Raw genomic sequence first — 14,063 nt, 5'->3', positions numbered from 1 at the left:
TGACTTCCCTACTCCTACTGGCAACACTATTTCTGATACAAGCCAGGATGCCATTGGCCTTCTTGGCCACCTGGGCACACTGCTGGCTCACGGTCAGCCAAGCATCGACCAGTACCCCCATGTCTGTTTCTTCCACACAACCTTCCAGCCACTCTGCCCCAAGCCTGTAGCGTTGCCTAGGGTTGCTGTGGCCAAAGTGCAGGATCCTATCTTTCCATCCATTTCCTCACCTCTTCATAATGATTTTGCCAATGTGGCAACATACACAGTACATTTCTGAAAGAAAAAGACTGCTGAGAATCCTGTCAAAATTGCTGTCAAGAGCCAACTAATTGTCTCATTGCAGAAGGTTATCAGGTCAGTCAAGAATGATCTTCCCTTCATAAATTCATGCTGACTATTCTTAAACACCTTGTCTTTCAAACCTGTAGAAACCAGGATTTTTCTCACCCACTCAGGTTACAATGCTACACAAGCTACAATGAGGTACAAAGAGTACTGGTTTTTGTTTGTTTTTTTAAACTTTACAAATGTAATAGCACCAGTAACATATAAAAGATTACCAGATGAGATCTAAGGTCCAATATAATCCACAGAAGTTGTGTGGGTTGTGAGTTACAGCCTGCAGCTGCCAGCATTTATGATTTAGATAATCCCACAAAAATCATTTGTCTGATGACAAGGCATAATGGAATGCAGAATTGATTGATGAGGATCCAGAGGGAAAATGGTCTAAAAACTGATAGCTGAGTGATATGGTACGGTTGTAGTATTTGTCACACTAGCACACTCTCAACTGGAAACTCAAAGGATTGCCTTGTCTGGATCCTATTTAATACTAAGCATTTAATGTAGTGCTATTTTCTTTCTGGTTGTCATGGCACGTATGAAGGATGCTGAGTTTCTGTCTACCATTCCTGAAAATGAGATCTCGTCATTCAAATTTCAGTGTGATTCTGTCAAATGAAAACAACAACAACCACAAAAAAAAAAAAAGGAAAAAAAAAAAAGGCAAACAAACCTAAGGCTCTCTGCACCTGTATTTGGGATGCTTATATCTGTTCCAGCTGGCATTGATAAATTATTCTACTCGTAGTACATATGAAGAAATCACAGTAAAATTCCCAAACGTGATTTTTTTTTATTCTCATTAAAACTTACACTTTTCTTACAAATTAATAAGTGCTGCAAATGCTTTGAACAGATTATAAATTATTGAGCAAAGATTCAGAACACAAGACTGTATCCTAACCTGAATTTGCCTTCTTTGGTGAAGAATTCTGTGTCTTTTATGTAGTAGGTCCTTTCTGAGAAATTCCACTTTGAAGTCTGTTTTACATTTATCTATCAAAGAACAATAAGCATTCTATACTACTAAACTATATTTTGGGGGGAAAAAAAAGTACCATTTCAGAAGTGTTGTTCATAAGGGCAATTCTCTTGTCTTCTTCAAATAAATTTTGATTTACTTTTAAAGCTTCTTTTTTTTTTTACTTTATAGACTGGGGAATGCAGAAATTGTGTATCTGTAAACTGGTCCCCACGCCTTAATTTTCTGTGAACAAAAGAAATTGAAAATATCATGTGAGTATCACCATACATCTATGTAATTATAATAATAATTGCAAATGGTAAATAATCCCACTGAAAGTTAGATTCACTAAAGAAATTAATTTTATGGAAAACAAATATATTTGAAATAGCAAGGCATATAAAATAATATTTTTGAAAATAATGCTAAAAATCAGTTAATTCCAATTTTTTTTTCTATTTTTGCTTTATTGTCTCTCTCCTGAAATACAAAAACGTATTATCCAAAAGGAGAATGCGTCAATGGCATAGTATCACAGCATCAATTTAGCATCCAATTAAAATTAGTAAAATAAAAATGCAACTCTAATCCCTTTGTCTTTTTTTTTTTTTTTAGTTTTACAAACACCATTGCATAAATACTTCTGAAAAACAAACAAACGGTGGTAAAACGATAGACACTTCTTACTTTGCTTTTAGCTTCTATTTGTCCTCAGTCTCACTGCTTCACTTAATTGTTTGTTTCCTTACAGGGGTAGATGAAAGTATTTTGTGAGTGTATGAAAATGCTGTGTGAAATTTTGAGTTTGTGGTTTTATTTTCTTCTCTCATTTTCACCAACATACTCCTTTCTGCACCTGACTTGTAAAAGGAATTGCTATAACCCTTTAACTCACCAGACTACTATGGGGAAATCTCAATACTGTCTTTTGCTCATGAATATGCAATCTATTAATACATATACAACAGAGGATAATTTTTCTTTGATTGGGTTTAACAAACTAACAAACAAACAACAACAACAACAAAACCCAAAAACTGGTGGCTAAGCTGTCTGAATATGTTCAGGAGTTATTTTCAGCTTAACAGTCCATTGAGATTTAGGTCTATTCACGTAAGTATAAATATGCTAATTTTAGTAATGGATGTTTGAAATCCTCTTTTAAATTTTAATAGCTATGACAATCTATGCTGTATCTTTAAAAAATCTTGGATATCTTGTGCTACTAAATTGAGTAAGAACACTGAGCTAGATAACTAATTATAAAATTAAAATATCTTAAATGATTTATTATGTTAGATGTAGTTAGCTAAAGGAAGAGCACAGAATTCTGTAAAATCATTACAGAAATTACCTTGTCAATTGCCAATATTACAAGGACATTTTTATGGCAAAAGTATAACATTTAAGTATAATGTTTACAATTATACACCTCCAAAGGGGTGTATGCCATGATAAATAGTAAGAACTCATCATTATTCGCTACAGTTATAAAAAGTTTAATTGTAAGTTTATTATGTCATCCTGCCATACTAACAGGAAACTTTTTACACGAACACTCAAGTATCATTCCACTCCAGTTTGCAAAATAAATAGTCCAGTTTTTTAGGAATTTTGGGTTTTTAATAGCAAGTCTTCATTAAATTATGTACTACAAACAAAACCACCCCTTCCCAGCTGATAGATACCCACCGGTTTAGAGGGGGTTCTTTGTAGCAAATAGCAGGTCTTCCTCGTCTAACTGGTTCTGCTGAGTTCTCTTCTAAAATTTGGGGGGATTTAGGTAAGAAAGTGTGAGAAAACTCACTAGTATTCGTCACATCTTGCAAAGCTGTTCTGCCTGTGAAAAAAAATATTTCATATGATTCATTTTAAATATTTTCTGAACTGTTAAGTAAATTTTCAATTCATAATTACCCTTCATTAGTATATATGTCGCTCCAAAAGTCATGCTTCCTATTTATTTCTGTGGAAACTACAACGGATACAAGGAGCACAATAACACTATTTGATAGAGCACATTCTCAGCTACAAAACACTGTTTTCCTACATAGTCATCACTATTAGCTGATTGGCACAGATGAGTGGATTGAGACAGTCTTCATTTTGTGGTGTGACCACTGTGCATGGCCATCCGGAACGTGGCTTGTCTTTCACGCTTACTGTCACCGCTGCTGAAATGCAGCACCCACCACCTCACTGTGCTCGCATCCACTGTTTGGTCTCCATAAACATTCAGCAAGTGTTAATGAAGGTCAGTGGGTGCCATTTTTTCCGCATGGAGGAATTCAATGACACACCTTCATTTCATGCACACATCTATGTCAGACGCCATTTTGTCAGACCATACAACCACTGTTTGCCTCTGATGTCATGGACCAAAATAATAAAATACTGCTTTCAGAGCAGCCCTTGTGTTTCTTATAATTCAGGTACTTTGGATATTATTCCTACACTGAAGGTGCTCTGCAAAGAACAGAATGTGATCAAAGAGAAGGGTGTTACAACAGCTTTCAACCTAATCTAGTTCGGAGCTGTTTGAGGTCTATGTGACTCTTGGGACAGAATCAAGCCCCAGAGGTGCCCTAATCTGCAGCTAGCAGATATAATATCTATATCTATATCTAAATAGAAGATATAGATTTAGATGTAGTGTTGAGAGACATGGTTTACTGGGGTTATTGGTGGTAGGTGGGTGGTTGGACTGGATGATCTTGTAGGTCTTTTCCAACCTAGCTAATTCTATGATTCTTTGATTCTATGATAATGTTACAGTTAAAAAAACAAAACTGCAGACAGGTCATGGCCTTAAATACAGGGGGTGGGCACACGTGTCTAATCTGGAGGAATCAAACTGTACAAAAATTCTCTACAACTAACATCTTTCAATTTTGCACCTGCTCCACGAGCATACATGAATAAACTAAGCACAGCAAGGTGATTAAGTGAACCTCCTTATCTTCAAAAACTGTATACTACAGAGCTATTTGAGATGCCTTGTATTTTCAATCACTGAAAATGTCAAAATGAAATACCCTACTAAGAAGCAGCCAGCCTCAGAAGAAGCACTATCAACTTTGCAAAATTTTTTAAGATCAAATGCAGAATGCCAGACTAAACTTCAATACTTAGTTTGGAGACAAATATTTTGATAACTTGGGAGAAATAGTGAAATTATTACATTGCCCCAAATTTCAAAAAAATTCTAAGGTATTCAGTGCATCACAGACTCCCTGGAAAGCGCAGAGATCTAATGCAGGTACCAATCCAAGCTAAAACAAACACAGCCTTAATCTGTATTCCTTTCAGTTTCTTCCAGGAATGTACATTCCCTGCTGATACGAGTCTTAGATTTACTATATCCAGATGAGAACATATGGGATGCAGTTTTTGAATGGAACAGAAATTAAAACTCTCATATTTTCACATTTTGAGAATGAAGTCTTTACCCACCTTAAATTGTCTGGGGCAGAAAATGCTTGCTATTGATCACACAGAGGAAATTCATACACGTACGTGATAAATGATGGCTTTTCTCTTGCACCTATTTTGAGACTACTATACTATAACACTGCATGTGGAATCTGTAAGCCTACGTTATGAAAACAACTCTTGTTTCTGTTCCCCATCTATGAAGGGAACAGTATATATTCACATTTCTCTTACATAAAACTTCAGGTTACTTTATCTTTTAACCCCACTTTTCTGAATCCTACAACATTCTTGTGCAAAATGAATACAGGTTCCAATTATAACTGCCCCTCAAGAACAGGGACTACTTGATCTGCATGAAAAAATGTCTTTTTGGAATATGTTACAAAGTAGCAGGGATATTAGTTACCACAATCTTAAAATGTATTGAGACTGATATATGAATAATTTCAGTGATTTTCAGCCTTTCCTTTTCACTTCTATTTCATCCCCTGTAAGCAAGGAATTAGTGGAATAGTATTGAGAGAAGATATTTTTATCATTATTCCATGCAGAAACTAATTTAAAATGTTGTTTTTTTTTTTCCCATTCTCATACACTTACCATGACAGTGTTTCACAGTCTTTTCATAAATCTCTTCAGAAGTATGATCTGATTTTTGCTTTGCTTTTCCAGAATCCAGTGCTTTATCTTGATCAGTTTTCCCTACAATTTTGGAGTTTTTCAGTATAGAGTTCATGGAGGCATTAAGGTTATCAAGAGGTGTGAGCTTCGTTTCAGAAAAATCTCCCTGGAAAAAGTTACCTGTATTTACTGTCATATTCTTAGAACAATCTACAGGTAAGGATTCTAAAATTTCTAATTTTTGTACCATAGGTTTTAACTTGTTCATAAAGGAATCCATCTCATGAGAGACTTCCTTGTCATCCAAAAACTTCAGCTGTCCCTGATCAGTATGTCTGAAATAATTCTTTTTTTGTCTGCTCTCTGTAATACCAGAACTAAGGCTCTCTTTTTCTTTTACTTGATGATCACAAGAATTACTAATGTTAGATTCTTTATGTGCTGTTGGTGAGGAATCTACTCTCTTTAATGTATCAGCTTTGTTGCCAACATTTTGTGTGGAAGCTTTAGCTTCCTGTATATTCATAGCCATATCATTCTGAGCAACTAAAGCTCCTTGAGATTGCTGAGTTTCAGTTATTTTATTTCCATGAACAGCCTGTGTGCATAATGCATCCTTATTTTTTAATTCTTCACTTTTGCAAAGTGAGAACGTAGTAAGATCTTTAGTTGGTATTACATATGCTTTACGGGTAGCCTTTGCCAATATATGTTTTAATCTGCTTGGTGAAGAATTACCACTCTTTTGATCTACTTTTTGAGCAATTTTATTAACACTGTCATTTTCAGTTTTTCTTTGTCTGTAACCACTGTTTTTGTTGCATTTACTCTTTATAATATTCTTCTGGTCTTGCTTTCTCTTGCTGTCATGTTGGCACCTGTCTGTTTGAGACTTTTTTGAACCATATTCTTCATATTTCCCATTATCTGCTTTATAGTATTTGGCTGTGTTCATTTTAGAAGGGTTTTGAAAGGTTTTCCTGTTTCTCTGCAGTCTGACACAGTTCTCGTTTTCATGTAGAAAGTCCTGCTGTAAGGGTGGTACTGTAGAGGTGTTATCATGGAACGCCAAACTTACAGCACAACAAACTTGATGTGGGATCTTGTTACTAGGTAAGTTTGAGTCTGCTTTTATTATTTTGTTTTCCACATCATCCAGTGTTTCTGAGGAATTTTCTTTATTTGCATCTTGTTCTTGTTTTTGATGCACTAGGTTAACCAGATATGTTCTTCTAGTAACTTTATTCTTACTTAGACATTTTTGGTCTTGATTACAGTCCTTGGTATTTGTCTCTGTAGAATTCTGTGTAGGTAACTGTTCTGTCTGACTTTGGAATAGCTGAGTTTGTGGGTCAGTAGTTTCTGAAATGTTATTGTCAGTCCTAGCATGCTTTTCTTCTGCATAAAAATTTGAGCTGACTTCAGTCTTGTTTTTAATTTTCTCTTTTTCCCTTTTAGAATATTTTACTTTTCTGAAATTTGCCAATACTTTATCAGAATTGGCATTATTATTTTTATGTAATTTGTCTTTTGATGCAACTGTGAGCAGTTCACCTGCATCGCTGGCAGTCAACTCCATATCAGTATCATAAACAGTTTCTTCAGATTTAATCCCATCAATAGGAAGCGTCTCCTTACATTCACTGCTAAAATCAAGTCGTGAAGGAGTAATGCGAGACAAGTCACTTGGACTTTCCTGCAAATTCACCTCGTTGCTCCTGCTGCTGCTGCTTACACGATGAAGCAGATTTGAGCTACATTTTTTATCAAAATCTTTTATATTAAGTTGTGGTTTTGACCCATAAGGTGTTGCACATCTCTTTCTTTCAGCCACATTTCCATGGAATGGCAATGAACTATCATTATATCGTCTTGTAAACTCCTCAGACTGTCTTAGAGGTTGTACACTATCGAAATGAGTTAGGAATGCACTCTTAGTGTTGAGTTCTGTGCAAAACTGATTTTCTGGATGAAAAAAAAAAAAGAAGATAAATTTTAGCAGCTTGCCAGAATAAGACACCTTACTGAAAGTTGGATGGAAAGCATAGAAAATGACAAACTGCATTCTTTTATAGTGAGGTTGGTGAGGCACTGGAACAGGTTGCCTAGTGATGTGGTGGATGCCCTGTCCCTGGAGATTTTCCAGGTGAGGCTGGATCGGGCCCTGGGCAGCCTGATCTGGCTGTGCATGTCCCTGTTCATTGCAGGGCAGTTGCACTAGATGGCCTTCAGAGGTCCCTTCCAACTCTGAGGATTCTATAATTCTATGAAATAAAAATCTATTTGTTTTCTATGACCTCTGCAGCTATTATTTAGCTATCACAATGCTATTCTATTCACATAAATTTTGTTATGCTCTCATACGTGTTATTTAAATGAACACTAGTCTACAAGTGATAGTTGAGACACCTGTGCTTATGGGTGATCACTGTTTCTGATTAGTGTATTACAGCTTAGGAGTCTTACTATATCTTCTGTATTGCACATCAGACATAAACTGTTTCAAACCAACTCTCACCTAGCTCTGAAAAACAGATCATCTGTACAGAAAATACATCTTGCCTCCTACAAATATAATTTTGTCAATGGTTGTTTCTACCAGATCTATTTCATTTAACTTTTGATTACTTTTACCAGAAGGCAATGACAATGCAAACTTGACTGGATCTGGACACATTTCCTTTGACAAAATAGTGACACTTCTAAAATAATTTGCTATTTCACACAGAAAGGCTACCTTGCTGTTTTCTGGCAGATGTTGCAAGTAAAGGAAGCTTCACTGGCAATTCCACAGATCTGAAAAGAGAAAATTTTACTGTGAAGATTTTACGTTTTATGCCATAATATTCAACTGTCTAAAACATTTCTTCAGTGATATATAAAAGCAGAAAACAAGAACTCTGGTAAGAAATGCACATCACTTCTGCTTCTGTCTTAGGGGCAATGGTTTTTATGACACCAAATCTGCTTTGTGCTGGTGAGATCTCATGTAGAAAGAAGCAAGTTATTCAAACACATATTTCCTCCCACTATCTCCCTAATCATTACAAGTTGCAGATAGTTTATGAATTAGACAGAAATCTACTTCTAGTTATTTCAAAAATATCTAGATCATAAAAAGATTAATTGTAAGAAAAATAAACTGCAGACACTTACCAGCTTCCACATTCAACACAGCTTACCTCGCTGACTGACATGTACTCTTCAGCTGGTCCTCAGTACAGCTACTTGGGCTGTCTGACAGAGGAAGAGAACTCTGAAGATTCTTTCAAAAGAAGAACAGTGGGGAAGGTTTTTTTATGTCATGTAACTGCATTTCGTCTGATACATAACTTTCAGACTTTTTGCAAACAAGATTAAATCCTGTATCTTTACTGCCGGTAACAGTGAAATGCCATTGATTTCACTATACTAGGGATTCACCTCTACTTTAAACAATAGGATTAGATGTTTTAAAATGCATGATTTCAACATTTTAGTCATTTAGATATTTTGAAAATATTATCCTGGAGCAATTGCATAGATTTTGATGCAGTAACAGTTAAAAAAAAATTCTTACCTCAGAAAGACTGCTTATTTCTATTGCAGTTAAGAGGTTATCATTCAAAAATGCTCCTATTTCTCTAAGAGTTTTATTCTGCATACAAAGGAAAAAATGTATTTTAAATTACTTTTTTCCTAAAAAATACAAAATATAAAGGTGAATATATGTTCTAAATTTTCACACTGAGCTGAGGACAAGCTAAATTTTCAGTATCTTTTAACGTAGAAATGAAGCTGACTCTAAAATAGCCATGGTTATTCAGATACACTGATGAATAAACTGATAAGTGTAAAAATTCCTAAGAAAGGAAAATTAAAGAACCACTGATTTGCTATGAGATGACAGCTTCAAAAATCTGAGATGCAAGTATTTAAAATCACCATTTTAAGAATCAATATTATGTTTCAATAAAAGACAAAAGCCTGGTTTAGCTGATCTAGGCTTAAACATTATTGGCAGTATACCAAACAGTTTAGTTTTCGACGAAGCAGGATATTATGAAGCTGCAGCTTTTCTACTTCTTTCTGAAGAAAAATCCTCTCGTTCTTCAGCTTCCGAGAACTTTCCTTCTCCACGCTCAAAGCCAGAGCTAATGCTTTATTATTTTGTTTTAAAGACACTTTCAACATTGATGAATTATCTATAGAAGACAAAATCATATCATTTCATTTTCATCAGCTCCAATTCCAGGCCCTCTCTATATGCACTATCACTACATAATAATATTTTAATCTGTGTTTTTTGGCAGAACAGTTGCAAATCCTGACATAAAACTGTTTCCTGTTGGCTGCCATTCTGAAGTCTTCTGTTAGCTTTGAGTTTATCTCATGCAAGGATTCTGCTCTTGTGTGGAGTTTCATTTTTTTTTTTTAAACAAGGATATTTTAAGAAGAATTTTAAATGTATCATTTTAAAATGTGTTGTTTTGTAGGCATAACAATGATTCCAGCCATCTAACAACAAAAAAAATACTTTTACAGATAGAAAGCTTAAACATTTTGAGCAAAAATGTGCATCTTTTTCAGCAAAAGAAAGAAGCTTCGAAATATGCCGTCGACTGTCGTAATGAAAACCTGCCTACTCACATCTGCTACTGAACCTTTTAAGAACTTCTATTTCTCTTTTTTCCCCAGTGACATAAGGTGTTACCAAGATAAACATTTTGCCTCATGTTCATAGTACACTCAGAGCTAGCTTTAACTGGGAGATGAGCCTGGCCATACTCGTTTGCAATGCCAGAAGGAGCAAGGTTAGCATGAAGTCTACTAGTGTTACATTTATTCACTGTCCTACCCTATTACTTCTGTGACCTGTCATCCAAAAATTAGCAAGGCTTCATTTCTTTGCTTAGGGAAACCTGCAATCACAGCAGCACTTTGTTAATCCAAACATCGTGCTTTGAAATTACTATTTGGCTTTGTGAATTATTTGCATTTCTGCAACATGGAGATTTCTAAGGGACATGAATATTACTCATCTATACTGCTTATTTTTCACTGAAATTAATATTCTTGGCATAAATCACATTAAAATTCTTGTTGCATCATTCACACAAAGAGGAGCAGAAATCCACATTCTGCTTGAACCAGAGATCTCTGAAATAGTGGTGTTTTGCTGTATCTACACTTTCCCTATCTTTTGCAGAGAGGATTTGAGATATTTCATAGTGTTGTGGACTCAACCATCGAGCATGAAAAAACTGTGTTTGAATATAATCCTGGCTCACTGGGAAAGCAAAGTACATTCTGACAAATGCCTAAATCAGTCAGTTAACATCTGTAGTATTCTTTGATTCTCTAAGTGTCTCAATGAAGAATTTGTTATAAATGCCACTTTGCAAATGGGAATTGAACATATAATACCATGACAGCTATGTTGTAAACTGTCACTGATTTAACTCATTTTAGTACCTCAGGTTTTAGATGCCCAAGATAAATAGAGCATGGATGTTAGAAATGCATTTGAGCATGTTTTTTATAAAAAACGGTATATGGGCCGAACGCCCGTAAACTGTTGAAACACTAACACACCAAAGCACTGAAACTATACAGAGAATTAGATAAATAATCAACTTAGAATCATGTGTTTCAACTTCCAGACTCTCCTTAAGTACTGAACATACCAATTTTTTTAACAGCAGCCATTCAGCAAATCACACTAGATACAACTGCTTTTCCCTTTGAAGTCATACATTTTGAGTAGAGTAAATGGCTTCAGTTTTATTTTAACGGGACTTACTTATTAATTTAGATTTGATTTTAGATGCCAAAGAAGCATTCAGTTTTGCAGTTTGTAATGCTCTGTCCCTCTTCCCACGTCCTCTGATAGCATCCGAAGTAAAAACAGTAGATAATTTAGCAGCTGCTTGTTTATCCATCATCAAAACGAACCTTGTCAGGGGGGATGCACACTGTCAAGAGGAATCTGCAAATGACACATGATTTTGCTCACAAATTTTGAACTTAGGCCTCCTCTTATGAGGACTTATTGTATGTCAAGCTGAGAAAATTGTCCAAGATTTAAGTCACATTATCACATTTAACTAACAAATATGAAGACTAAAAGGATGACAGATTTTACTTTTATACACTCCATCAAGTTTAGCTAGGTAAAAGTTTATGTCACGACAAAATAACCGAATCAGCTTTGTCAGGCCAAATTTTAAAATGAAATTTTTTAAATAAACCGCGTTATGGGTGTTAAGTACTGAAGTACACTGCAAGAAAGACCAGGCTGCGAAGTCCGTCCGTTGGAGCAGCGACCGATGCTCTGCAAACCGCCCCGAGGCGCGTCCCGCCGCCGCCCGGCTCTCGGCCGCTCTCGTCTTCGCCGCCAGGGGGCAGCGCTCCCGCCTCGCCTCAGGGGCTGCCAACGGCTGTGCGAGCCCAACAGCCGTCGGCGGGAAAGCCTCGCGCCCGCGGGCTGAGGCAGTCCGTTCAGGAAAGCAAACAGCCACCACGATCTTATTCTGACCGAATGGAGCATATTTACAGGACAAAGGGAGCTCCCAGGGCGATTCCTATCCGTTGCAGCATTTCTGTTTTGAATCAAAGAATTACACTAGATCATGAAATCCCAGTTTTTACATTACAACGTAGTGTAGAGGGCCCTTTATGGACATGGCTTTTTGTGTAGGAGTCCCATTAAGTTAAAAGGAGAAATCCATCTAATTTCTTGTCAACAGAGCTAAATTTCTTTTTCTCTGCTCTTCAGCTAGTAGCAAGAGAGGAAGTGACAACCAAGGCATCAAGGCACTTATCAAAATGACATCAATAAATTTGCAAACAAAAGATGACAGCGAGTGTGCATGCTGCCTGCACGCATAGGAGTCTCCCATGTTAGAATCGGAGCAAGACTGATCTCTCATCCATTTCAGCTACTGTTAGGTTTGGCAGATGTGAGGAAGTACTTTAGCCCAGCAAAACGCTTTCCTCCAAAGTCTGCTCTGATTCCAAAAGTACAGCCCATGCCTCTTAACACTCCTTTCACGTGCATTCTCTTTCCCCATGTGAGCCCGGTTCTACCATCAGTTCAGGCAGGCATACTGATTGCTACAGTTGGCCCAAGGATTAGTACATTTACAGTAAACAGTTTTGTGAAAATGTGGAGGAAAAAAAAAAAAAAAAGGTTACTGCTTTAATTTATTTAAAGATTTACAGAGATGCGGAAGGTTGAAACTGTAATAATAGTAACAATAATAAACCATGTATTTTTTTCCTAATTTCCATATAATATTTGGCGCAGTTTCTCAGCATGGTCCTGAAGCTGCATAACCTTGTTCTTGTCTGCAATCCATTTAAAACACAGATTTGACCCAGTAGACCTCATATACCTGTGGTACATTTCCTCTCCCAAGGCAGCTTTCAGTGACTGCAACCACTGTAAGATTCTGAGCAAGTAACAGAATAACCTCATGCAACTGTAACAACAGAAAGCCAGTCAAGTTGCTGTGACTCACCTCCCTCTGCTTTCCAGCAGGCAGCGTTTTCATCCAGATCCAGTCATGAGATTTCATTTCCTTCAATATTACAGCAGTCCCAACTCCTGAGGGAGCAGTCACCAATCTGCCTCCAGCTGATGTTTATGTTGCAACTGCTGATAATAAACAAAATAAAACACCAAGTGCTGTGCTTCCACCTGCAGTGCTACTTTCCTTTGCATTCAGCTGAGGAACTTTTCACATTTCACATAAAATCCTCAGTTAGTTGCCAGCTGTTTGAAGGGGGGAAGAGCCTAAAGGGCTGCTAGGCTTCACACTCTGTACACCTTATCGCAGCCCAGATGCCTTAAATAGAGCAGAATTCTGGTTTGCAGTCACTTAGGATCCTATGATCAGCCTTTAAACTGAGTAGAGATGAGAGGGAGTGAGGGAAAGGCAGAAGCAGACAGACCTGTTGTAACAGCTCTAAAAGCTTAAAAATGATACGGACACATTCCTGTATATGCAGCATGAAGCTAACTGCATTCTTAATGGGCTTCAGATACGATTTAGAAGAACTGTTAATGTTTCATGTTTTATCTCTTTTCTAGATGTACAGGCAGCTTGAGTACTTTCCTGAAAGTTTGTGGAACCCAGCAGTTTGGCATTGTTATATTTTGTACAATTATTAATTTGGCATTTACAAGAATCAGACTCTTACCATATGTTGTGGCAGAAAGTAAGGTCTTTTTGTTTTGGAGGGAACTTTTTGTTTGTTTTGGAAAATAAGGATACATCCTAGAGCAGGGTTTCATGTTTATAGATGTTTTGTATAAGGAGGCCGAGAGGAAAGCGTGAGAACCTGACGCTTTGTGTCTGTTTTTGCAGCATTTCAGTCAGCAAGCAACTGTACCACAGCCAGAAAATGCTTCTAGCACACTTTCTGCAAGTTGTTATGCATGAGGGTGCACAGGAAGCACCTAGCAGTCTGCACTTGCCCAGGAGATTTTAAATATATTAAAGCATTAATAACATGCTTTAAGATTAAAAAGAAAAGAAAAAAATGTTTCTGCCTTACAGAGCGGCCGAGTTTATGCATGCCCGCCTTCCTTCAGAGGACGAAGGCACCGAAGCCACCCCTCGCTGCACCCGGGAGGCTGCTTGCTCCCCGCGCGCTGGGATCGGGGCTGCCGGCGGTGCCCCCGCCCGGGAGGTGCCGCGGTGGCTCCACT

At 37.0% G+C, this 14,063-nt stretch overlaps 1 protein-coding gene across 6 annotated transcripts; it reads right to left on the bottom strand.

Moving 5' to 3' along the window:
- SGO2 (shugoshin 2) lies at window positions 1,122–14,051 on the bottom strand. 6 transcript variants are annotated; one of them, XM_021400536.1, is made up of 10 exons: window positions 12,871–12,996; window positions 11,620–11,949; window positions 11,151–11,336; window positions 9,377–9,552; window positions 8,928–9,005; window positions 8,551–8,633; window positions 8,106–8,164; window positions 5,348–7,333; window positions 3,005–3,152; window positions 1,122–1,555 (listed from the first exon to the last, which is right to left on the bottom strand). In XM_021400536.1, the coding sequence occupies exons 3-10, from the start codon at window positions 11,290–11,292 to the stop codon at window positions 1,450–1,452; spliced, it is 2,778 nt and encodes a 925-aa protein (XP_021256211.1). In that variant the 5' UTR covers window positions 11,293–11,336; window positions 11,620–11,949; window positions 12,871–12,996; the 3' UTR covers window positions 1,122–1,449. The 6 variants fall into 6 exon arrangements, with proteins under 6 accessions (XP_021256211.1, XP_021256210.1, XP_021256212.1 ...); XM_021400535.1 differs by having other exon boundaries at window positions 11,628–11,949; XM_021400537.1 differs by having other exon boundaries at window positions 11,642–11,949.

Source organism: Numida meleagris, chromosome 5, assembly GCF_002078875.1.
Source record: "Numida meleagris isolate 19003 breed g44 Domestic line chromosome 5, NumMel1.0, whole genome shotgun sequence".
Lineage (NCBI taxonomy): Eukaryota > Metazoa > Chordata > Aves > Galliformes > Numididae > Numida > Numida meleagris.
The sequence above is the reverse complement of the archived record's forward strand: the minus strand, read 5'-3'. Positions and strand labels throughout refer to the sequence as shown.